At 37.0% G+C, this 25,744-nt stretch overlaps 1 protein-coding gene across 4 annotated transcripts in view; it reads right to left on the bottom strand.

Annotated features, from left to right (window-relative positions):
* Positions 1 to 25,744, bottom strand: part of sash1b (SAM and SH3 domain containing 1b) — a 143,859-nt gene that overhangs the window by 6,531 nt on the left and 111,584 nt on the right. For all 4 annotated transcript variants that reach the window (XM_051722214.1, XM_051722217.1, XM_051722216.1 and 1 more), the window contains 15 exons: positions 25,582 to 25,629; positions 25,318 to 25,367; positions 19,722 to 19,759; positions 19,039 to 19,128; positions 18,832 to 18,944; positions 17,183 to 17,266; positions 11,765 to 11,897; positions 10,963 to 11,351; positions 9,605 to 9,679; positions 9,367 to 9,510; positions 8,793 to 8,925; positions 5,275 to 5,444; positions 4,955 to 5,158; positions 4,714 to 4,864; positions 1,847 to 1,978 (listed from right to left, as the gene is read on the bottom strand). In XM_051722214.1, coding sequence (XP_051578174.1) covers positions 1,847 to 1,978; positions 4,714 to 4,864; positions 4,955 to 5,158; positions 5,275 to 5,444; positions 8,793 to 8,925; positions 9,367 to 9,510; positions 9,605 to 9,679; positions 10,963 to 11,351; positions 11,765 to 11,897; positions 17,183 to 17,266; positions 18,832 to 18,944; positions 19,039 to 19,128; positions 19,722 to 19,759; positions 25,318 to 25,367; positions 25,582 to 25,629 — 1,954 coding nt within the window. The remainder of the gene's footprint in view (positions 1 to 1,846; positions 1,979 to 4,713; positions 4,865 to 4,954; positions 5,159 to 5,274; positions 5,445 to 8,792; positions 8,926 to 9,366; positions 9,511 to 9,604; positions 9,680 to 10,962; positions 11,352 to 11,764; positions 11,898 to 17,182; positions 17,267 to 18,831; positions 18,945 to 19,038; positions 19,129 to 19,721; positions 19,760 to 25,317; positions 25,368 to 25,581; positions 25,630 to 25,744) is intronic.

Genomic DNA, 25,744 nt, shown 5'->3' with positions numbered 1-25,744 from the left:
TAAAATGGCGGACTTCTATGTCTTGCTATGGCTAACATTTTATGTATCCTAAATACACACAATTAAAAAAATATTTTCACACTTTTTGCATAATTTGGCAAAATTACAGTTTGATTAGAAATTACACCCACCAAAATATTCTGCTAACAAGTGATATCTTAAATGTTCTGCTTCCTTCAAACATCACTTCTCATATTTCATCTCAAGCATGCTCATCACAGACACTTTTGTTGACTTGGTTAACAAGTACACTAACTTGTACAAAAAATGTATTAGGGGAAACATTTTTGGTGTGGTGGAAATGACGCCACAACTGTGGGACAGACGTAGAAATAATTGCTTTAATAAATATTGAAATGGTTCGTTTATTACACTATTTGTTAAGATTATCATAGCTTTAAATATATAATAATTTTGTATTTTTATAATGGATTTTTATAGTTTAATATTGAAAATCTGGGTCTGAGATTTTACTAAAACAGTAAAACATATACATAAAAAGGCATTAGAAAAATACCAAAAAATAAACAAAGTCATTTTTAATGTGACCTTCAAATAAAAAAGAAAAAAATAATAAAAAGTGAGAAATCTGTTAATAAATAAAAATAAAAAAAATTTATAAAAAAAAATAAATAAAAAAAAAAAAAAAAAAAAAAAAATCAACCTCTGGGACATGAAAGTGCCCGATATATAGCATCGAAGAATTTCTTGTACTACTTTTAATTTATGCTGATTTAAATAAAAAATGTCTTCTTGTAGTTTTTACTGTATTAAAATAAAAATAAAAACTGAGACTTATGGGGAAAAACATTAGATGTTTTACAGTAATAAGTCCTTAAAATATACTTCATTGTTTTAAGGCAAAAAATAATTTACATTTTTGTTTCCTTTGATTTTGGGGTGAAGAATGACTCAAAGATGTTTTCGTAAGATTCCCCTTTACTTTAAATTGAGACTAAAATTTTAATTTTTTAATTTTTTTAATTTTTTTTAATTAAAAAAAGTGATCACAAGGGCTGTTAACATTCAATAGACCATGTTATAACTATTATTTAAGCTGAAGTGTCATTTCTGCACAACTAATGTCACCAAATAGAATTGAAAAAAATCTGAACACTCCCCCATATTCCATTGGTTCGCTAAACAGATAGCCCCACCCCAAAGTCACGCCATTGGTTAAGCCATTGTTGATGTGATGCTCAAACAAACAGAGCATTGTTTTTAACGCGCTATATAGAGCCACAGTATTTACACTCTTTGGGGAAATTAACTTCTCCGAATGTCTACGAATATTAAGGTGGGATATGACACAGAGTTTTAACATTGCAAAATGACACACTTCAGCTTTAAATTGTTTAAACCAAAGCAAATGAATACAATACACATTGATGTGATCATAATTTCAAGCTGTAACAGTGAATACTGCCCATTCCGGACAAAACTGTCCTTAAGATCTGCAACTTAGTAACTCTTTCGGTTCAACACAAATTCAACAAGCGCAAAACCATCACACAACACCGTCTGTCTGGTTTCGAATGGAAATGGACTGAAGTGAAATTTCAAAGCAAAGTCACAACACAATTAACTGATGCTGTGGTGTCAGATATGGTTGAGAGATGCTCTGGTCCACTGAATGCAGGTTGAGAATGAAAAACGATGAGTCGCAGCAGAGCGGAGGTGACGTCCTCACAGCAGAGAGAAGAAGAGTGAAAGCAGAAATAGACAGAAATGGCAGATGAATTTGTCGCAGTTCAGTTTGTTTGACTGGATTCATGCAGAGAGACAGCAGCTCAGAGAGGAGGAAGAGGAGGGCTGAAGAGTCACAGACGAGGAAGGCTGTCATTACCGTTCTCCAGGTTCTCGTTGCTCTCGTAACAGCCTGAGTCGCGAGGAGAGTTGCCCGGCAGGATGTGAACCTCAGACAGAATCCTTCCTTGGGAACCGTCTGATGTTCCTTCACGTTCTGGGTCACTGTTGCCTTTAGACAAACAAAACAACAAATGAATAAAGTATAAATGGAGAACTAACTGATACTGAACATCTGATAAAGCAGATTCATAAACATCTTAAAACATCTGCTCTATGTCCTTCTAACATCTGATGCCTTTTCTTTTCATACAATTCATAATAATTATAATAATTTCAAAATATGTTTACGATACAAATGTACAATGAGGGACAATTTACACCGTAAGATATTGACAAAAACAATACAACAGCCTCAAGAATTGTACTTTGGATAAGAAATGAATACATAAAACATTGGGTATTATTATAGTAATTATAATCAATAACAATTAATGGATGCATTTTAAACTCCTACTGATAATCACATCAGTATAACAAGTTTCAAGATCTACCTAGTCAAATAATAAATGGACATTTTTTCCTTCCAATACTTTAAAGTGAATTTTGAGTAAATATTGTGTATTTGTGTACCATATTGTGAACACTATATACATATATGATCACTCATTGGCACTCTGGGTCCGATACAAGTTAACCTCAATCGACAGCATTTGTATAATGTTGATTACCATAAAATATTTTATTTTGACTCATCCCTCCTTTTCTTTAAAAAAAGCAAAAATCGAGGTTACAGTAAGGCAAAAATGGAAGTGAATGGGGGTCCATTTTTGGAGGGTTTAAAGGCAGAAGTGTAACACTTATCATTTTATAAAAGCACTTACATTTAATTTTCTGTTAAAACTCATGTATTATTTGAGCTGTAAAGTTGTTTAAATTGTCACTTTTACAGTTGTTTTAGGGTTTGTTAACATTTAGTGCTGCTATTCGATTAATTTATTAATCGCGATTAATCGCATACTTTTTTGTAGTTAATCACGATAATTCGCAGATTTTGAAAGTGCTGAAATTTGTACCATATATACTTCTTTTCCTCTCAAAATGCATTTATTTCCATCTTAGGGAAGAAAGCAAAACAATATGTAATATAATAATATAATTAATATAATGCTTTATTAACATTTTCCAAACTAAGCCTTCCACAGTATAAAGATAGAAATGCACTAAAATAGCACCAATTCAAGTAACATTAAACATTTCTCAAAGTCTAAGCAGGAATTTGACTAATTGAAAGAAGTAGTCCCCACATAGGTTGCATTTTCATTGCATTAATCTCTTAAACTCTCATCTTCCACAATATTAATCTGCCGGAGGACTGTCGCTATCCGCTTTGCTACAGCAATCATGAAGCTGCGTTCATCATTCGCATCAGAGCATCAACGCCAGCATTCGAGCGCCGCTTTCAACTCATCATGAGAAGCGCTTGCTAACAAAAACATCTCATTCTGCATTTTGGTGATAGTTAAGACTTGCCGTGCTTCTGTGGTGATTAAAATGCAGCTTACGCAAGCTGAAAAATACTTGATTTCTTCAAAATTACATCAAATAGCATGAAGAGGTTCTTTCTCCATCATTTTATCACTGTCAAGCAAGCAAAAAAGGTTAGTCAGCAATTTTATCACACTAAAATCATGTTAACACACATATTGTTTATGTCTTGTGGCTATACTTTTGAAATAGTATTTTAACATTTACAAATTGAGACTGGCCCCATTCACTTCCATTGTAAGTCTCACCGGAACCCCGATTTAGCTTTTTTAAAGAAAAGGAGGGGCAACTGAAATAATTTTTCGCGGTAATCAATATTATGCCACAAATGCTGTCGATTGAGCTGAACTTGAACTGCACTCTGAATATTTCTTTAATATTGGCATTGGCCATGCAAAGTCCCTTATTTGTCAGCTACTAATAAAAAATTACCCCATTATAAGCCAGAAAAGAACTTTAGGGCAAATATATAGAATCACTCGAATTAAAAATCTACACCTGCAATAAACAGTGAAACAGCACAAAATAAATCATTAAACAACTAAAATGGAAAAAGTAACATACTAAAATATCAAATCATTATTTGGCCCAACAAACATTGTGATTATTAAATATGAATAAATATGAAAAACACATGTGACAACCTGCCTCGATAAAAATGTGACAACATGCCCCGACTTGTATTTTATGAATATCTTTGTCCTAAGAACACCTTTAAACCTTTCAGTAAAAATCTCCCTTCATAATATATTTGACTCTTGACTGAACGAATACTAGTGTGATTTGATCATGTTTGACTGTTTAACAAAGTGCTATAACAAAAATATGACGATAGTGAAAATTTACTTTGGAGGATAGAATAGACCTTTTTCAAAGACTGTGATGAGTGTTTCCACCTTGTTTAGCAGCATACATCTAGCAAACTTTTTTATATTTTAAAAGTTGTAATTATTTAGTGTGAATTTACAACATTATGCTTTGCGTCATATTACCCTGTAATTAGTAATTAATAAAAAGATAATTACCACAGCTGCGATGAGGTTTCTAATGCAGCTGCTGAGGGAATGACAGTAGTTTGTGGAAAAGTAATTGAGTAAGCAAAAATAGTATTTGCTTTAGTCTCCCATAAAACGATATATAAGCTTACCCTGTAATCGTGTGAAAAAGGTCTATTCACAAAAAAACCCCCAGGCTTTTGAACTAAACCACTGCTCGAGAAAACACATATTCGTGCAATTTTTGACTTTTGACTCTAGATGTTATTGTTACTGAAATACAGCCCTTGTTACAACTTCCCTGTGTGACAACTAGCCCCGGTTTCCCCTATATTTACATCATTTCTATATGTTTTTGTCTTACTGTCACACTCTTGCAGAAGTTCTACGGCGGTGAGCAGCACTGCTCTGTGCTGCGGGTCTCTGATGTTCAGCTCATCTAGATCTTCTTCCTCAAGCAGTTTAAACGTGTCCAGATCTTCATAGCCGTTAAACAGGAATGTGGGCATGTGCTCCTGCGAGACAGAAGTGAATATATTTATTTACTCAATAAATGCTTAATTTAAAGGTATGTTTTTGTGTGTGTTGTGAATGAAAGATGGTACTTTAAGATCGATGCGTTCCAGGAGTTCCTCTACGGAGGTGGGTTTAGGAGGACGACTCTTCCTCCTCTTCTTCATGCGTTTGGGTTTCTCTTCTTCGTTCAGCACATCCACGTAAATGAACTTAAAGGTTCCCACCTTGTTATTCAGCAGCCCCATCCAGGTGCCCATGGGCGGCTTACTGATGATGTCAATCAAATCTCCTCTCTGGAAGAGTAAACAAAAGCAAAAGAAAGACGACTTTAACGACAAACATCGCCACCCAATAATTAACTCTGACGGCAACCTTTTCTCATTTCATTATATGAAATATAATATTTGACCTTGAGTTTGAGGGAGTCTGTGTCATATGGGCTGGGTGTGAAGTCTGTATGTACGAGAGCTCGACCGCAGAACGGTCCTCTGTACGGCAGCTCGTCTTCATCGCCATCTTCTGATTTCACACTCTCTCTGTTACTGGTGGAGGAATCTGTGGTGCTGACCGTCTGACCACCTGTAAAAATAACTTACACTTTATACAAATACACATTAGCTAACAAAAAAGTACCTATTATCATGGTACAAAATATCTTTTTCAATGTAAATACTATGGCACAGTACCATACTACCTGTATATCTAAATGTACCATGGTATTCTTAAATCACTATCACTATATCATAGTACCACCACAGTACTTTTTTGGGTATGATATTCCCATATTATCCATATATATTTTCCATTTTCTCAACATGGCTATTTTGTGTGGTACAGTTTGTTGGATCCCACACATATTTGACCAAATAATTTCCATGACTATTCCAGTCGCTTGTAATTACAATTTTAAGAATATACAGAGCAATGCATCAGTAACATCAAACATCAGTAGTTCTTGCACGTCTCGAGACCAAACGTCATGACACATGGACTAATGACGTTTGGTGTTATTGACATCTCACCATATTTGATTTGGGCTCTGTATACATGAGCTGATAAATGATTTGATTTGATCTAAGAGTGAATAACAACTTAAATTTCGGTCTGTTCATCATACAAAGTAGGGATGCACCAATCCAAAGCCTGGATCAGTATCGGCTCCGGTACTGACGTTTTTAACCGGATCTGGTATCGGTTTGACGAGCCTGATACAAATCCAATACCACATGTTAGTAATGGTCGTTACTGTCAAGCTCCAAAAATGACATAAAAGAACCATAAAAGCACCATTAAAATAGTCCATATGACTTGTGCATTTTATTCAAAGACTTTTGAAGACATATGATAGTTTTGTGAATCATAAAAGACTATGTTTAACAAATAAATATGCAGTCTGCATGCACAGTGCGCTGCACTGAATGAGCGCTGCTCTGTTGACAAACTCATAGCACACATGGGGCTCGTGATGTGCTGCTATTTTAAGCTTTCAGAGCGGCGTGCAATATGTAAGTGCTAAACATGAACAACATCTCAATAGTTCAGATAGTAGAATAGTTACAATAGTAGATGCTCGATAGTTCAGTTTGCTTGTAAAATTCATTGAGAACGGCAGCGGTGGAACATTTGACATGATTTTGAATGAAAGTGAATTAAACTACTATGAACTAGAATACTTCCTGGAGTATTCCGCCAAAATAAAAGCCTGAGCGTTTAAAAGTGAATAAATTACGACCGAAATATTTTATTGTTGTATAATAAATTTATTTGGCATGCCCAATTCCCAATGCGCTCTAAGTCCTCGTGGTGGCGTAGTGACTCGCCTCAATCCAGGTGGCGGAGGATGAATGTCAGTTGCCTCCGCGTCTGTGACAGTCAATCCACGCATCTTATCCCGTGGCTTGTTGAGCGTGTTACCGCTGAGACCTAGCGCGTGTGGAGGCTTCACGCTACTCTCCACGGCATCCATGCACAACTCACCACGCGCCCCACCGAGAGCGAGAACCACATTATAGTGACCACGAGGGAGTTAACCCAACGTGACTCTACCCACCCTAGCAACTGGGCCAATTGGTTGCTTAGGGAGCCTGACTGGAGTCACTCAGCACTCCCTGGATTCGAACTTGTGACTCCAGGTGTGGTAGTCAGCGTCTTTACTTGCTGAGCTACCCAGGCCCCCCTGTATAATCCATTTGTAATAATGGATGAAGGAACGCCACCTTCAGCTCAACCTTGCCAAGACAGAACTCCTCGTCATCCCAGCCAACCCATCTGTTGACCACAACCTCATTATTCATCTTAGTTCAACTACACTAACACCAACCAGAACAGCTCGGAACCTGGGAGTGGTGGTAACCAAAAATCAACTGCCCGGTCTTGCAGATTCATGCTTTATAACATCAGGAAAATCAGACCTTTTCTGTTTGAATATGCTGCACAGGTCCTGGTTCAAGCTCTGGTCATTTCAAGACTGGACTACTGCAATGCTTTGTTGGCTGGCCTCCCAGCTAACACAGTTAAGCCAGTGCGGATGGTCCAGAATGCAGAAGCGCGTCTGGTCTTCAATCAGCCAAAAAAAAGGGCTCATGTCACTATACTCTTGATTTCACTTCACTGGTTACCTGTAGCTGCCCGCATCAAATTCAAGGCTTTGACTCTGGCATTCAGGACAGCCAATGGAACCACACACACTTACTTCAATTCACTTCTACAGCTCCAACTCGCTTTCTGAAGTCTACGAAGGAGTGGCGCCTAGTGGTCCCATCACAAAGAGGCTCAAAGTCGATTTCACGATCATTCACTTTCTCTGTTTCTCTGTGGTGGAATGAGCTTCCAACTTTCACACGATCTGCTGATACCATCTCAACATTCAAGAACCAGCTGAAAACACACCTGTTCCACGAGCACTTAACCAATCCACACTAATTGTACTTACTATTGAACTTAACTTGCACTTAACACACACACACACACAAAAAAACTCTTTCTCTGTCTCTCTTCTGCGCTAGCACCAGTACTACTTCAGTCATCTTGAAAACTTGGCAGAACAACACTGCAGATGTTTTTGAACTTTTTTATGAAAAATTGCTTGCTATGTTCCTCATTTGTAAGTCACTTTGGATAAAAGCATCTGCTAAATGACTAAATGTAATGTAAATGTAATGATAATAATTATTATTACAAATTAAAATAATATTAAAGTTGACTGGGTTAAAAAATGACTATGATTGAAAAGTGGACTGATATCCTATTACAACTAAAGTGAAAAACAACAACAACAACAACAAAGTCCAGATACAAGCTGAAAAGAAAATGTGTAAACAGACTTTCACTGGAATGACTGTTAATTTTGCTGCTGCATTATCCAGTAGACTAGTTAACAATAAAGTTTTATAACACATTTTTATCTATTATATATATATATTTAATAAAGAAAAAATATGTAGTTTGAGGTTTGTGTTTCTTTACATATAAAAGAGTAATCCCACAGTAAGGTATAAATGTTCTAAACTGATTAAGAAAAATACAACACTACAGGAATCAGACCGGAGAGAGAAAAAACTGTATCGTTGCATCGTTAATACAAAGTGTTTGTATGACTTCAGAAGACTTGGAATATGGCACATGAGCCACATGGACTACTTTTATGATACACTTGGTTGTATTTCTAAGAATGAAATGAAACTGCTATTATATTCAAATCAGCAAATAGGACATCCTTTTAATATCTGCTTTTGTGTTACACAGAAGAAATAAAGTCATGTGGGTTTTGAACGACATGAGTGAATGATTTCAGAAATGCAATTTTTGGTGTATAAATGTGTCTAATAACATAAATACATTGTACAATTTTAATGCAACTTGGTGTTAAAAGGATTTGCAATATTTGTGCTGAGATTATGAGAGACAAACACACATAAACACACTTACTCATGGAGCTCTGTCCACTGAGTGAACTCCTCAAACTCTCCACTGATCCTCCGGCTTTGAGTTTGGGTTTCTCCAGAGAGTCTGTGTCCGTGTGAGGAGACTGTGGGCTGCTGGGAACTCTGCTGGGGCTTGACTGAGTCAAAGAGAATAACAATATAATGCTCAATACATATTTCATATTAGCTGCCTTAACTGTAACTGCCGACAGGGGGTGCTACATGCTTAGAAATGAACCTGTATTGTTACACAGCCAATTCTATGAAGTTGCTGAATACTTTGTACACAGATGCTGGGCTAAAAATAATTTTACTTTCATTCGTGAAAAATGGTTATTGTATCTACAGTATGGGTGATTCTTCAATTAGGAACACCTTTTTTCATTTTACTTTAAATTGGAATAAAATATAAATGAATTGATTGTTTCCGGATTAAAATTTTCACATACACACTGACTGCACTCCACTTTGACAAAAATGACAGATGAGATGTGGAATTGCTATTCTATCGCTTCAAATAACAACCTGCCCTCCAAAATTTGCATTGCAAATAATTCTCCATCTCAAACTGTAGTTACCTGCTCGGATGGCGAGGAATTATATTTCTTTGATATGCGTTTCCTCATAGTCTCTTTAACGGATTTCACCTTCTTCCCCAGCGAGATACGAGATGGTGTGGGGGATCTAGACGCATCTCTCATGCTGATATTTACATTCTCATTCTGTTATACACAGACATGATCATAAGTCAAATTTTTTTTTGAATGCCTTAACAGCTGTGGAATTAATTATATTAATTGCTGTTTGTGTCCTTACTGTGGGGTCACAGCTGCTGTTGCCCATGTACACAGATCGCTTTGTGAGATCGAATCCACCAAAACTACAGGTCCTCTGGAACGCAAAGAATCAAGTTAGTAAAGTTCAATCAAAGTGTACCTAGGAGAATTGGGGTGGTTTGAAAGGCACTGGGTGGTCACACCAAATATTGAATATTGTTTTGTATGTTTACTGCACTTTGTATGAAATTAAGTAAAATACAGTAAAAATCTAGTTTAAAAGCATGTTTTCTACACTGTTTTTCCCTTACAGAACATTAGGATAGATATTTTAGGATAGATATTTATCATCAGAACATTAGGATAGATATTTATCATCAGAACATTAGGATAGATATTTATCATTTTCATTTATTAGCAACAGCAATATTTATCAGCATCACAAGACAATTAAACATATGAAAATAGATTGATGAATCCGAATTTTTAATTGATACATTGACACGGACAGTTCTGAATTGAATCAAAGAAATGAATCAAACTTACCAAACAATGTTTTTAGTACTGAGGTTTAAACCAGAGAAGCTAGTAAAATATCTCCGTCGTGAGACAAGGAGGGTTTGTGAAATGAATCTAATGACACAGTTGTGCAAGCGCATTGAAATAAGCAATATTCACAATGTTGAAACATATTATATTGGCTGCAAAATCATTGCAAATGGCCTGTTCTTTGTCGAATTACTTATCAGAAGTGTCCAACAAGAGTGCAACATTGTTATCAACAGCATATGTTGCAAAAAATTCTCATTAGCAGCGTTGAGTAAGCTACTCAAAAAGTAATCCACTACAAATGATTAATTACTTCTCTAAAATTGTAATCAGAGCACTTATTATATCATTGAAAAAAGTAATCACATTACTAATTACTTGACTTTTTAGTTACTTTCTAAAACACTTTTCAGAGAAAAGTTTTGGTTATTCCACCTTAAATTCAAAATAGTGTCTATATTTCCTCCATTGTCGCACACCCTTCAGCTGTCACAGAAACGCAAACAGACGTACATATGAATTTATATTTTAAATGTATTCTACAAAAATAATTGTATTTTAGAAATTTGTGTTACCCAATTAATGCACTTAAAAGTAATTGTCTTGAAATTTGGTAACTATAATCAGATAACAAGTATTCAAAATGTAATGCGTTACACTACTTTTTTTAAACTTAAAAAGTAATTTGATTACAGTAACTAATTACTTTGTAATCAGACTACACCCAACACTGCTTTCAAGGCAGATAATGCAAAATTACCCACCACTGCAAATAAATGACCTGTTTTGGTGGGTGTTAATGCCCCACACTGGGTGTGAGTGATATGTTCGGACTGTGGTTGCACTCACTCCATGGTAGTTTGAGGGGCTCAGGGCTCGTCTCATCTCACTGTCCGTTGCCGAGCGAGACAAACCGGGCTCCACATCTCCGTCCACCTCAGAGCAGGAGGAACCGCTGCCCGCGTCCAGCCCTGAAACTGCTCCAGCCGGTCCTAAGACGGGCTCCAGACCATGACTGGACTTACTGAAGGCCTTGAAGAGCTTGTGACTGCTGTAGGTGTCTAAACTGCTGGAGGACGGAGACGTGGTCAGACTGTCTGAGTCTCTGTCCAGATAGAGCTGTTCCTGAAGCACAGAGCTCAATCCATCACCCTGAGACACGGCGAGAGGCTTGTGCACCCCAGAGTACAGAGAGACGACCTCCTCACCGGAGGGTGATGCTTCAGGGCTCACAGAGTCTGGAAGAAAGAACAGAATGGGTTTTAAAGAAATGTTACCTGTACATGTTAAGCTCAATCGCCAGCATGATGTTGTCTAAAGTTTCTTTAAAAAAGCAAAAATCATGGTTACAGTGAGTCACTTACAATAGAAGTGAATGGGGTCAGTTCACAAACATTAAAATAAACATTGTTTCAAAAGTATAGCCACAAGAGGTGAACATTCAACATGTCAACATTAAACTGTGATAAAATCTCTTCTTTAAAAATCGCTTACAGGGTTACGTCATCATGGCAACGAAGTTGTAATATTGGCTATAACGTTACACAGATAAGGTTAGTAAGAAAGTGATGCCTGATCATACTTTCAGATGTTCACATGGATGTAAATCTCCAGCGTGAATTGTGCATTTTAAAAGGGATTTGCAACTCACCCTTTGCTCCATGTTTTTTGGCCTCATCTATTCTAATAAGCTTCTTTCTCACACGTCGAGTTGAATTGACGAGTTTATGAAGCCGGCGAAAGGTGGCAGACTCTTCCAGCTCATCCTCCGATTGTTCTCTTGACTGCAGGAGAACAGGCACAGACAACTGGTTAGGACATAGCTTATAAGTATTTTAAAATACTTAAAATAGCAATATAATGAACAAAATATTGAGTTAAGGATAATAATATACTGTACAGTCAGCTGGTAATTTTTCGCAAGATAAACACCTTTAAGGTTGATCACCCTAGGACAACAAACTGGCAAAACTGCAAATTATCTTGCTTATTACACAGCTACTAACAAAATTTGAGTCCAATTATTTTATCATGTGAGAAAAAAAAGAAATAGTGAAGTGATACGGGAGATTTGAAACTAGCACAGCTATGTTGGAAATCATTTCCCTGGGACAATAGTCAATGATACAGTTTAGTGGTCATTACACAATATTTCTTTTACCATAAAATGCTGCGATTGACCAATCAGAATCAAGTATTCCAGAGAGCCGTGTAATAAATAACCCTCTTGTATTGTTCGGATAATTTTTGACCCATTTTAATTTTGTTTCTTTCATCTAAGTGGTACGAGGCTTGGTTACTTTTCCATTATTTGCCATCTAAACACACAAAAAATTGGACTGGAATTACGTAGTGTGGTGGTGTGATAAAAAAAGCGACACATCGTGTTCTGGGTCAAATTTGACCCACTACAGGAAATTAATGGGTGAGACTATACTGTAAAACAAAATTTTAATTATTTTTTTTTTTTTGGTCAAATAAAATCAATAAATTAGCTATAATGTAGGAACACACAGACACACACACACACACACATACAGAAATGAAAGGGTGAGACAATACTGAGCACGCACACGCACACACACACACACACGCACACGCGCACACACACCAATGAGGACTCTCCATAGACATAATGATTTTTATACTGTAGGAACTATAGATTTTATCCCCTAACCCTACCCCTAAACCTAACCCTCACAAAAAACTTTCTGCATTTTTACATTTTCAATAAAACAAAAGTATGTTTTTTTTTTTTAAGCGATTTAAATTATGGGGACACTAGAAATGTCCTCATAAACCACATTTACAGCATAATACCCTTGTAATTACCAGTTTGTAACCTAAAAAAAAAGTCCTCGTAAACCACTTAAACCTGCCCACACACACACACACACACACACACACACACACACACACACACACACACAGAACAAAGACTGTGAAAGTTCACTTTTTCCACTATGGGATCTCTGCAGCCATCTACTGGTTATAATTGTCATTTCATGTAATTTTTATGGGGGGTTTGTCCAGCAGATGGCAGCAATCTGCCACTAATGCATGAAACATTTTCATATTTTCTTCAGGAATGCTTGAGAAATGTAGATCTTCACTGAATTAAAAAATGTTCTCATTTTATATGAAAATGAATGGTGTAATTTAGTAATTTAAAGGTAAAAATCCATAAATAAATGTCCCCAAAAAGCAAAACATGTATTTTTTATTAGTGAAATTAGTTTTATTAAACTACATTACATTTTTTTATTAAATAAATAAATACTTGATTATGGTTTCGGTTCAAATTTGAACAATACAAGTGTTAGCCTGTAATGAACAATGCATAAGAGTTAAAAACATAATATTCTTTATATGCAAGCTAAAGCTCATATGCTTACCCACTGACTGACTGTAGTCTTTGCTTTGAGTGTAATGGAAAGTATTTTAACTCTTTATAGACCAAAAACTCTCTGTGGTATTTGTCATAATGTAAACCAAAATATCCCCCAAAAACAACCTTCAAAACTAGGTGACATGAGAATAAAACATAAAGACTCTAAACACAGAAGATTAAACTCTGAGATTCATTTACTGGTTAAGTTTTAACCAATTTCCAAATACATTTTTCATAATACATCAGAACACAGAAAAAAACAAATGACAAAACAGAGAACAAGTTAGCAACTGCAACATCTGGGCAACCAATCACAACACCTTAGAAACATGACGGTTGGTTTTGCATGGGCAAGTAACACTCATATCTTCCCCAGAAAATATAAATATAGTTTATTTCATGTAATTTATTAAATGTTTGTGTTACAAATTTGGACTGGTTTAGTCTTCTGGCTATTCTAAAGTAAATCTTGAAGTTCATAAATAAAGTTCAGTTTTGAGAGATAATGAAACATGACAGAGTGATATTTAGCCTATTTTCAAGCAGCACAGGTAGAGACGTGTATTTCTCTGGCTGTCTATTTCCCAGAATGCATCTGTTTTAGAAGTAGAGTGGTTTGGGTTCAAAAACCACATACAGAAGAGAGTCAGCCACACGGTAACAAGAAAAATCTAAACTATAATTACTACATAATTTATGGTTCATACGGATAAAACAGTATACGTTTAACTCCAGGTGCTGAACGTGTGACTCTAGCCACAGTTTAGACATATGGAACATCACGGTGCCTGAAATAAACCGGTAAAAATGTCAAATACAGTCAGCCAGCGTGAGAAGACTGAGCCTGAGTCTGAGAACTGAAAGTCTTTGGCTCTAGTGGTATCAAACTATTTCAGGAGGCGGACGTTATGTAATTGGCATCTCTAAAATTCTAGCACACAAAGTCAAACTATTGTAGCTGCGGAAAATACCGTAAACTCTTATAATCCGGCATGTTTTGAACATGATGAGAGTCTCAGCTTTGGTAAAGGTACAGTTCTATGTAGGGTACTTTGGTATAGTGGTGGTATCAAATGGTTATACCATGGTACTAAATGATTACCATATTCTTATATCATGGTACTCCAAGTACTTCAAAGAATACCATTGCATTACCATTAGAGATGCACCTACAGCAAGTATCGTCCAAACATTGGTATTTTAAGCTCAATTATTTCCTGTCAAAAGGGGGTGGAAAAACACGTCAGACAATTAGCCTACAACTCATGCTTTGTGTGAAAAAATGAAAATGGCGACAATGACAGTAGAGTTGCAATTTGTTAGCTTTGCACTGCTAGAATTTCACAAGGTTGAACTACCGTTAAAACTCTTAACACAACTAATTTGAGTACTCATCTTAAAGCTCAACACAGCAAGGAATATGACGAGTTAAGAACACTAACAAAAATTCAGAAATCTTATCAATTTAATGTGAGCCTGACAGGAGGCTTTTCAGAATTCATTTAATTAGGGATGTGCACAAGTAATCGATTAATCGAGTACTCGTTCAGCTTTAAATATTCGACTAGTAAAAAAGCACTACTCGAATATTGTAATTTGACTTTCCTTTGTGTCTTTGTCTGCCATGAGCAACAATTAAACTGCTTCTCTCACCTAAATCTTGCCATCATAACTTAGCATGTCATTGTTTGAGGAATAGTTGAAAAATTATATCAATATATAAAGTGATTGTATTGCTTCAGAAGACTTGGAATGTATATTTCTATGCGTAAGTGCAAATGCGTTTTTGTCATTTTTGAATCTAGATGTTGTTTATATATAATGCTCATTTTTCATAAGAAAAACAGCTACAAAATTTGAACTTAAATTCTAAATTTCAAGTAATCAATTACTCGTTTTTTTTTACGTGTTAGAGTATTGACTACTAAATTACTCAAAAACACCCATCCCTACAGTTAATATTACAGTAGACATGCAGAGACACAGAGGATACAGTTATTGTTTAAATTTATTTAATTAATTATCAGTGATTTGAAACAAGGTAGCATAAAAAAGCAAAACCGCCACACCATTGGTATCGGTATATGCTGTTCTAAACAATCGGATATCGTATCAGCACAGAAAATTTGAATTGGTGCATCCTTAATTACCATGCTACCAAAAATTGGCCAAAAAACAGCAGCATTGTAAAACCATTTGGTTGTTTGGACATGTAGCATGGTTATACAATGATATTGTTTAGAGTAGCATGATAAGGTACTATAAGATATCATTCATGGTTACACCATGGTACTTTTTGGTTCTCTTATCTGAATATGCAAATCCATCATGCAAAAATGGTCTATATGCTTAAAGTCATAGAAACATAGAAACAACAAACCGCAGGAATTCAAGTATCATTCATGTCCGTCGTACAAACAATGCAGGACGAGTAACACACCAAAGTTTAATACTAACCCAAATTATGAGCAATAGCAATAGCGAAGCTTGCTTTAAAAAGAATAAAAAATAATGCATGCACAATTTCACCAAATTCGAACCAAAAAATATGGTAAATTGTGAGGCCATCCAATGGAATTGGTGGAATGGGCCATGCATCTGAGTGACTTAATCACACAATCCCTGCACAAAAGAGCTGTGGGCTTCAGAAGAGAGTGCAGCCCTGCATTCACCCGGCCAAAAAATGCACAATGGAGGGTTACAGCATTGAGAGGATGAATAGAGTCCTGCCCGGAGGCCCAGAGGGGGTGAGACAGGGTCCAGGGGTGGACGTTATGGTTTGCATCTCGGACATGATGGGGGATGTGGGTGTGTGCATGTGGACAGTAGATCTGCCAATAAACAACTTCATCACAACAAACAAAGATGTGTCACGTGGCTAATGGCTATTTAGTCACTGACCGTATGTGCCTGAGGAGAGTGTGCAGCTTTGAGGGAAAGCCAGATATTCTGCGTTGCATGAAAGAACTTCTCGTTAAAACGCGCAGCCATCTTGGTTCCAAAAGTATTTTTTCCATAGGGATTTCACAAGTCTTCATAAATGAGTTCTAAGTCATGAACTAAACTAACCAGCTCCAGGATGAATCACAACATTACTAACTTCGATTTGAAAATGGGAGAAAACGACAAAGGAACAAGACTATGTAATTAGCGTCTTCAATGGGGAATTGAACTACAATCCCATAAAGCATTGCGAATGAGGTATTTGAAATAAAAACTATGGAAATAGAGGAATTTTTTATTTTAAGTTGTTGATTATCAGTAAAGGTACAAAATATTTTAATTTTATTGCAAAATATTCAGATACATACAAATATATAACTACTTTGAGAGTTTAAGGAGAACTACTTGATTGCGTTATTCACAGTGTGCCATGTGAGTGGGCGGTCGCTGCAGAGCTCTTTTGGTGTACTTTGTTTACCGCGATTCTCTGATTGGTGGATTGCTTCTCTTCAGGATTATGGGTAGTGTAGTTCTTCAGCTGGAATTCTGTTATGAAATTTGTTTTATTTTTTAAATGAAGTTGAAATAAGGTTCATGGCTTCAACAGAAGCATTTACCATCGATTAACATCAATTCCCCTACGGAAAAACTGATTGGAATTTTCTTTTTGGATCCAGATCATTGTGCTCTATAGAATGAAGCTAACCGAGAAGATGAATGGAGATGGGAACTTACGTTACAGAAAGAAGGTTCGTACATCGAGGGACTGGGCGTGTCTGTACTGTTGGACTGCTTGTTCTGCGTCTCGTATTCTTTCAGCTAAAGGATAGAAAAGAGCCATGTTAGTAGAAGTTTCGGGTGGTTTATCGATGTATTTCACAAAACCTGGCAATGATATATAAACAAATATTAAATCTAATAAGTAACAGTTTTGAGAATAATGAAATGATAAAAAAATTACAATGTCGGACACAGTTCTGCCCTTGAAAGTCAAAAGGTATATACTATCTACTTTGTCAAAATTGACTGAAATTGAGTCTCTAAGGGGCTGTTCACACTGTGTTATTTTGTCCATCCACACTGTCTTTCAAATTGTTTTCCTGTGTAAGCATGCACTAAACATCTACAGATGTCTTTGACCATTGCGCTGCACCTCGTGCAGGAGCAAAATGTTTTTGTGAGATTCGTTCAGTTATATTTTGATTGTGATTCTGTTTGGGTTAAAGCTTTGGGACTCATTTCTGTAAGGAATACACAGTGTAAATTAATAAACCTTACTATACAAATCAAGTTTAAAAGCTCAAACTATAAGCAAAAAACTAGGGATGCACCAATATTTATCAGCCAATTATTATTTTTTATTTTATTTATTTTTTATCCCCAATTTTGGAATGCTCAATTCCCACTACTTAGTAGGTCCTCGTGGTGGCGCGGTTACTCACCTCAATCCGGTGGCGGAGGACAAGTCTCGGTTGCCTCCGCTTCTGAGACCGTCAATCTGCGCATCATATCACGTGGCTCGTTGTGCATGACACCGCGGAGACTCACAGCATGTGGAGGCTCATGCTACTCTCCGCGATCCACGCACAACTTACCACACGCCCCACTGAGAGCGAGAACCACTAATCGTGACCACGAGGAGGTTACCCCATGTGACTCTACCCTCCCTAGCAACCGGGCCAATTTGGTTGCTTAGGAGACCTGGCTGGAGTCACTCAGCACACCCTATCAGCCAATTACTGACCAAATTAAAATCATCAGCATATCGGTTATAAGCATGAAAATGCAGATATGAAAAACCAATGGTTTATTTATAATTAATTAGTAACACACTTTGTAAAAACTTTGTAAATTCAAATGCACAATCCAGAATAATAGCCACAATATGCAGAAGGTTTGGCACTTCTAAGAACACACAAAATGCTTTGAAACCAGCAGACTTTGACTTTTGAGACATCGGAATGATATCTATTAATGCTGGATGATTGATTGAATTAAGACTGACAATGCAATATGGAGTTGCTAAACTTTAAAAGGCTGCGTTTTAAAGTGCAAAAACAAAAGTGCAAAATGTTTTTAGAAGTACAAAATAACCTAACCTTTTCATATCAATCATCGTGTTATCATATTTACTTATTTTTTGTATCTTTTTGTCTTGTATGTATCTTTTACTGTGGATGAACAGTGAAAAAGCTTTTGTACTTCTTAAGCATCCCTAAGTAAAACAGTGATCTGATCACAAAACAAGGCAAGCTGCAAAATATCGGTATCGGTAACGGCTTATCGTTTTCATATTGGTGCATCCCTACAAAAAAATACTATGCTCTTTTTGCAACACACATTACGCAAATAGCACCATTAATAAGAGGAAAACTTCATCGTACTCGAGCCAAAGCTTCCTCCACAGTGATCATCTTCTCTTTCACCATCATCATCAGCTGAATACGCTCTTCATCACTCATGGTGATCTCACTGGCCACAAAGCCCAGGTCCTCCCCTATAAAACCAGAGGTCAAAGGACATGTCTATAATTTAGAGCAACCTTTCAGCCTGATCAAAAGGAATTGTGATAAAAAAAATGGATGACACACCTTTTGGTGCCTCTCGAACACTCCCTTTCTGCGCCTTGCGGAAATTTTGCCAGAACGATTTGTTTTTCTTCCTGCTGTCCCATCGCCCTGCTGTTAAAAACAAAGTTTTACATTCAATGTTACAGTGTCCTTTTCTGGTATCCTTTTAGATATTAATGCAACAGCTAGAATTATGGAAGTAAACTAGTAGTCAAAAATTTGAACACACTTGACTGAATTTATGTATGCAAGTCGCACGCTTAAATGCGTGAATTAGTTTCATAGACAAAAAACTAAAAAAAAAAAAGAAAAAAAAGAAAAGAAAAATTGTTCCTACATATACATTTCGTTACATAAAACTTTTTATAAAAAATTAAAATGGGTTGGTTGGACTGTATAGTAAATGAAAAGCATCCAATTAGTGTCCAGAAAATGTAGGAACTCCTAGATGAGGATTTTTTTAAAGTCATTTTAAAGACACTACACTCACAAATAGCTTACTGTAGCCAATTCAATATTTTCGAGCTGAGCATAAGCAAAAAAGTTGTACATTCACTATGCTTGTTTCCACTTTAACTATAGAATTTTGACTTTTTTAAAGTGTACTTTAAGTGTACTTTTAAATTCCTGGATATTTCCAGGTTTTACCCTTATATTCCTAGTTCGTAGGCAACAATCAAACAGACACACAACAAAGTACTAACCCGATCCGTCTTCAGAGCTGGACTTGTGCATTGATTGCCTGCAAGTAAAGTACAAATATTAAGTCCAACAAAAGTGTCTCTAGCAAAACATCTCATCACAGGACAATGCATCCCCATCTCACCTGCTCTCCCAAATTATTTTCTTCATTTTCAACACCTATCCTTTCATTTCCAGCAGTATCAGTCTTTCCAGAGCACTAACTAGTGTCCATGCAGCGCTCTGTGCAGTGGATTAGATTTACCCCTCTGTCAGGGGAGATAAAGAAACATGCCGCTCTTGCCTGCACACCTCACCTCACAGTAACAATGGAGCTTTTTCACGCACCGGAGGGGTTTTAGAGCGACAGTAGTGCTCACATGGCCTCTGAATTCCTCTCTCTCTCTTTATTTTGTCATTCTCTCAGCTGACATTTGTTGCTGATGTTAGCATGTACCTGCGGTCTCAGAAACACCGCAAACGTGTAGCAATTTGAGGGCAGATATATTTGAAACAGCAACACTATCTTAGGATAGTTGACATGTCCTGTGGTGTGACATGCTATACTCCATCTAGAACTGTTTTAAACAGCATTTTGCTACTTCTTATAATTATTGCATGTGGATCTATGATATCATATATATTAAAGTGAAAATGAAAATTCCCAAAAATGAAAATTCTCTCATCATTTACTCACCCTCATGCCATCCCAGATGTGTATGACTTTCTTCTGCAGAATACAATCGAACATTTTCAGAAGAATATCTCAGCCCTGTAGGTCCATACAATACAAGTGAATGGTGACCAAAAATGTGAAGTTCCAAAAAGCATATAAAGGCAGCATAAAAGTAATCCATAAGACTCCAGTGGTTAAATCAGTGTCTTCAGAAGCGATGTGATAGGTGTGGGTGATAAACATATCAATATTTAAGTCAATTTTTTCACTAAAAATCTCCACTTTCACATTCTTCTTTTGTTTTTGGCAATTCACATTCTTCGTACATATCGCCAACTACTGGGCAAGGTGTAGAATTTATAGTAAAAAAAGGACTTAAATATTGGTCTTTTTCTCACCTACACCTATCATAGCACTTCAGAAGACATGGATTAAACCACTGGAGTTGTATGGATTATTTTTATTCTGCCTTTATGTGCTTTTTGGAGCTTCAAAGTTTTGGACCCTGTTGACTTGCATTGTATGGACCTACAGATCTGAAATATCCTTCTAAAATTCTTCGTTTGTGTTCAGCAGAAGAAAGAAAGTCATACACATTTGGGATGACATGAGGGTAATGTAAATGATGTAAAGAGTAAATGATGAGAGAATTTTCATTTTTGGGTGAACTATCCCTTTAAAAGACTACATGGAATATTTGTACAATAAGAATTCATCTGACACACCACAGGACAATTTAAATGAACTAGTGATGGCAAAAAGTTTTAATATTGGTGGAAAAACTTGGCAACCACATACAGCACCTAAAATATACACTTTCCCTTATCCATTCAAATTAATTTTAACCTAAATCCTAAAATTCCACCAACAAGTTATGCATCAATAATTATTTTACATTTATATCAACAATAACAAAACAGTAGGCTGTTTACAGTTGGCACAATACAATAGAATTGAACTGATGTGCGGGCACAGGTCTATATGTCTGCTATAGAAATTTCAAATGAAACTAATTAAATTAACATAAAGCTCTTTTAATTTTATTAAAGCTTTAATATCTTTAAATATACTACACTCGTACGTAACATGTGTTAACATGCTGATGGAGGTGATTCAGATCATATCTCATCTGGTGGACAATGGAGGGAAGGAAGTAGAGAAGACACGGACAGGGTCAACAGGAAATGCGTTCGTCAAGTATCATCTCCAATGCCCTGATGACCAGAAATGTTTTATTATTGAGTAACACTCGGGCCCGATGTATCACATTTATGCATGTCCAGGAACTACAAATATTGAACTTCTTTTTGTTATCAGATTGTCTCATCATTAAATGGGCTCTCATGGAATCTCAGGCATATCCACACTAATCTGTTTTTGTTTGAAAACTCAGTTTTCATTTTCCTAACGTCTACACTGTAAAAACATTGAGACGTGGCACAACGTCCGTCTAGTGCAAATTTACATAGGAACACAATTTAAAAACAGCATGAACAGACACAAAACGCGTTCGGTGTGAACAGCCCCTAACAACCTCACGCGGGCCACTGAAATTACAAACGGGCCAGATTTGGCCCACGGGCCGCCAGTTGAATCGCCAGTTGAATTTAATTTTATTTTCAATTACGATTTTGGCTTCCAACGATTATGAAAACAAGATAATCGAGATAAAATGATTATTGTGCCGCATTCTGTTTCGCAATGAAACACCCCGGCGTTATATCTTTAAAGCATCCTTTATTAAAGTTCAGATAATAAGGAAGCGGGTTATGAAAATAAACTCCGAAACTGGCATTTTCCTGTGCGGTCAGCGCCGCATCTATGAGTTGCGTAAAGTGACTGGTGAAGATATTGAATCTTCTCTCGGCTGATGCACACCCTGGCGCGGGGACGCTCGTCACTCGCACGTGTTTGCTGCAGCTAGATTTTAACATGATGGCTCGCGACATAGTGAATCATAATATATGTGTCACGGTCCTGTCACTTTGTGTTTTGGTCTGACAGGACCGTGACATTATCGTCCCATGTCTGTCTTGTGTTTCGTTATCTGTCTTTGTGTGAGCGCATGGTTTCAGTTGTATTGCCGTGCGCTCTTTGGTCTGTCTTGTTTCATGTCTGGAGCATGGTGTCTGGGTCCTGACTTCCGGCCTGTGTTGGGATCCGGACACTCATGCTCCATGTCTGTCTGTCTGCATTGCTCTTATGTCATCTTGGCAGCATGCACTCACGTCAATAATTTATGTCTGTTTCTCGCGAACACGGATGCGCCTCGCGTCGTGCTCATGTTGCGCTGCACGCCCAGGTCATGAGCTGTCTTCATGCTGTGCTGAGGTTTGGTTACTTTGATCTAAGGTGTCGGGTGTGTGTGGCCAAACTCTTAAACAGGTATCCTGTCTTGTTTTGGTCGCCTGTTGCATGCATTTACACTCAGGTTTAATTTAGTCTGAGAATGCATGGCATCACTTTGTTTGGCGTTGCTACGCATTCTCTCGTCTTGTTTGTCGGTTGGCATGGGCGTATATTGCCTTACTGTCTTGGCGATGTGTGCTCATGCCATTTGGGTGTTTTGTTGTCTTGTGAGAGCATGTGGCTTTGTTTTGTTTCTGTATCGCTGCGTGTCTCTCTGTCTTACGTCATACCCAGCCTCGTTTGCCTCACCTGTCCCCTGTTAACCCGTTTGATTTCTCTCCCTATTTTAGTCTCCTCATGTTTGCTGTCCAGTGCCTGTTCCTCTTGTTTCCAGTCTTGCATGTCTTGTGTGTATTCTCGTTGTTCCTGTTGGTTGGTCTTGTTCCAGTCAGTCCTGTTCCCCGTCCAGTCGGTCCTGTGTGTTTGCCCCGTTTTCCAGTCCAGCCTGTTTCCGTTACCCTCTGCCCCAGCCTGGACACCTTTTTCCCCTACGGGGTAGTTTATGTTTGTTTTCCCCCTTGTGGGAATTTTTTCCCTTTATGTTTTTTTATTATAAGTCCCTGCTTTTAAAAACTCTGCGACTGGGTCCTGTCTCTGCATCTTATCACTGATTTTCTTCATGATACGCAGCTCTATTAAGCAGAAAACATTTGCTTTTTGCGAGTTAAAGATGGACCGAAGTGAACATAAAGGTGAGAGAGTGTAGTCTTAGCCCATTATACACTGGAACAAAATACGTTTTTGATTAGTCTTTGTTGGCTTGTTTTCCAATATAATATTTAAAACTCATTAAAAACAATGTACATTTACTTTAGGAGCTATACTGCAGAAGAAAACATTGTTATCAGAGAATGTTGAATACAATATTTACTCAGGGCTCGACATTAACGCTTGTCCGGGACAAGTGGATTTTTGAAGGTGAAAGTGAAAGAGAATTTTACTCGCCTGACCGGACAAGCAGACCGATTAAAACATCAATAACAAACAAATAACCATATATATCTGTGATAGCCTAGGCCTGTGTCACTTATTAGAAAGTTCATATTCTTATTCTGCTGTTGAATGTAATCCAGAGCAAGTAATTTTCTAGTGATCTAGTAACAGCTGCGCCTTGTTTGATTGACAGGCGGTGTATGTGTGTGTGCTGAACATGCCTGTGTCTTCTGAAAATGCTTGCACTAATGCGCACCTGAACGGTCAAATACATTTCAAAATTCCGCCAAAATGCCCATCTTGGTGATGTATTCATGTAAACACAGAGAGTGATGTCTAAAGTGAATAAACAGCGGAGAAAAAAGCAGATTTGTATTAAAATGTCGGACTTGTAAGTATAAATGTAAGCTAATAGACCTGCTGCCGTCTAGTGTGTCATCATAATAATCAAACAACCATAACAAGAAATGAGAAAACACTCACTGTTCATGACTGAGTAACTTTAGTAGCTTTAAAAAAGTATGAATGTATTATAATCATACAGTGAAGACCAGTAGTAGTTTTATGTTGTATTTCATTCTGAATGTTTACTTGAATACTTGATACTGCTGTTAAAAACTTTTAAAGCTGTTAAAAAAAGCACTGAAATTTCTTCCTTCGACTGAAATTTTGGTATTGTGATAATGTATAGCCTTTATTGTACATGGTAGATCTTGCTGCAATAACATGATGAAAAAGTAGATCTCATTCCATAGAACTATGAGCATCCCTGCTGTAAATGATGGCGATAGAGGCGTTTATTTATTTGACTACCATACGTAACATAAAATAATTATCATATGACAGTAGTCTCCTCCCCTACCCAGTGCAGTTTACATTTCAAGTTCAAGGAAATCCGCTATTAAAAAGACACATTTTTTTTTCAATAAAGTTCAATAAATACATGATGTTTCCAAAGTCAATGAGTAATCATGTGATCTCAAGATTGACCCAAAAAATCGTGATTATGATTTTTGCCATTATTGAGCAGCCCTAATTTCAAAACACCTGCGTTCTGTTCCATTTGTTGCCCATTAGGGTTCAAACCTGTGCTAAATAGATGTTGCTGACTGTTGTCCCCCGTCTTGCTGTTTTTTATCATCTTGCGCAGCAGCATTAAGATGCTGTGTCAAGATAAAAGATGTTCAACTTTTAAAAATGCATCTCGAGACACCTGCATTGCAACCTGTTTGTTGTGTTGCGTCTATTTCATTTTTTTTAAATGCAAGAATGTGTTAAGTCTGAATGACCTCTTAGCATGTTTAGAGTTTTTCTGTAAAAATGTGCTAGACAGATGCCTTTGACCGTTGTGGTGTCTCGCTGTTTTTCAGCATCTCCTGCAGGAGCACAGCGTTTTTAAACGTTAAAAAACAAGTCTCGAGACACCTGCATTCTGTTCCATTTGTTGCGCTGCATCGATCTCTGACGCGTCTATCTCTGACACGTTTGGCCCCTAAAATCTACATTGCATTCCTTTATTATATTCTTTAAAAAAAAGCAAAGTTTAAAAAGATTCACTGGATGCGAAATATTGATAATACCGCGCAGACAATTTCACATACCTTCTCTCGACCTCAGGTGTGGACACGGCACTAGACAGCCCCAGTGACTCCTGTGAGAAAATATACAATATTGCTCCTCCATAACAACAAATAATACATACTGTACATACAGATGTGACTGAAAAAAAAACAAAAACAATGGCACTATTAGAACCTTTCAAAATAACACCAAAAAGTGTATTAGTGTAAAAGTGTAAATGTACTGAATATAAAGTACAACTTCTTGGATGGGTCTGTCATACTGTGGGTGATTAATAAACCCACCTGGATTTCCAACCGCAGCTGAAGGGATGTTGTTGATTCAGCCTTTCCCTGAGAAACACAGTCATACAACTTTTTAAACAAAACACTCAATGACAAACTGCTCATTCTGGTATTCAGATAACGTATCAAGTCACACACAAAGCTTCATCTGTGGCCAAATGAC

The sequence above is a fragment of the Myxocyprinus asiaticus genome, chromosome 17 (genome assembly GCF_019703515.2).
Source record: "Myxocyprinus asiaticus isolate MX2 ecotype Aquarium Trade chromosome 17, UBuf_Myxa_2, whole genome shotgun sequence".
Lineage (NCBI taxonomy): Eukaryota > Metazoa > Chordata > Actinopteri > Cypriniformes > Catostomidae > Myxocyprinus > Myxocyprinus asiaticus.
Note: the sequence above shows the minus strand (reverse complement) of the source record. Positions and strands in the feature narration are given on the sequence as shown.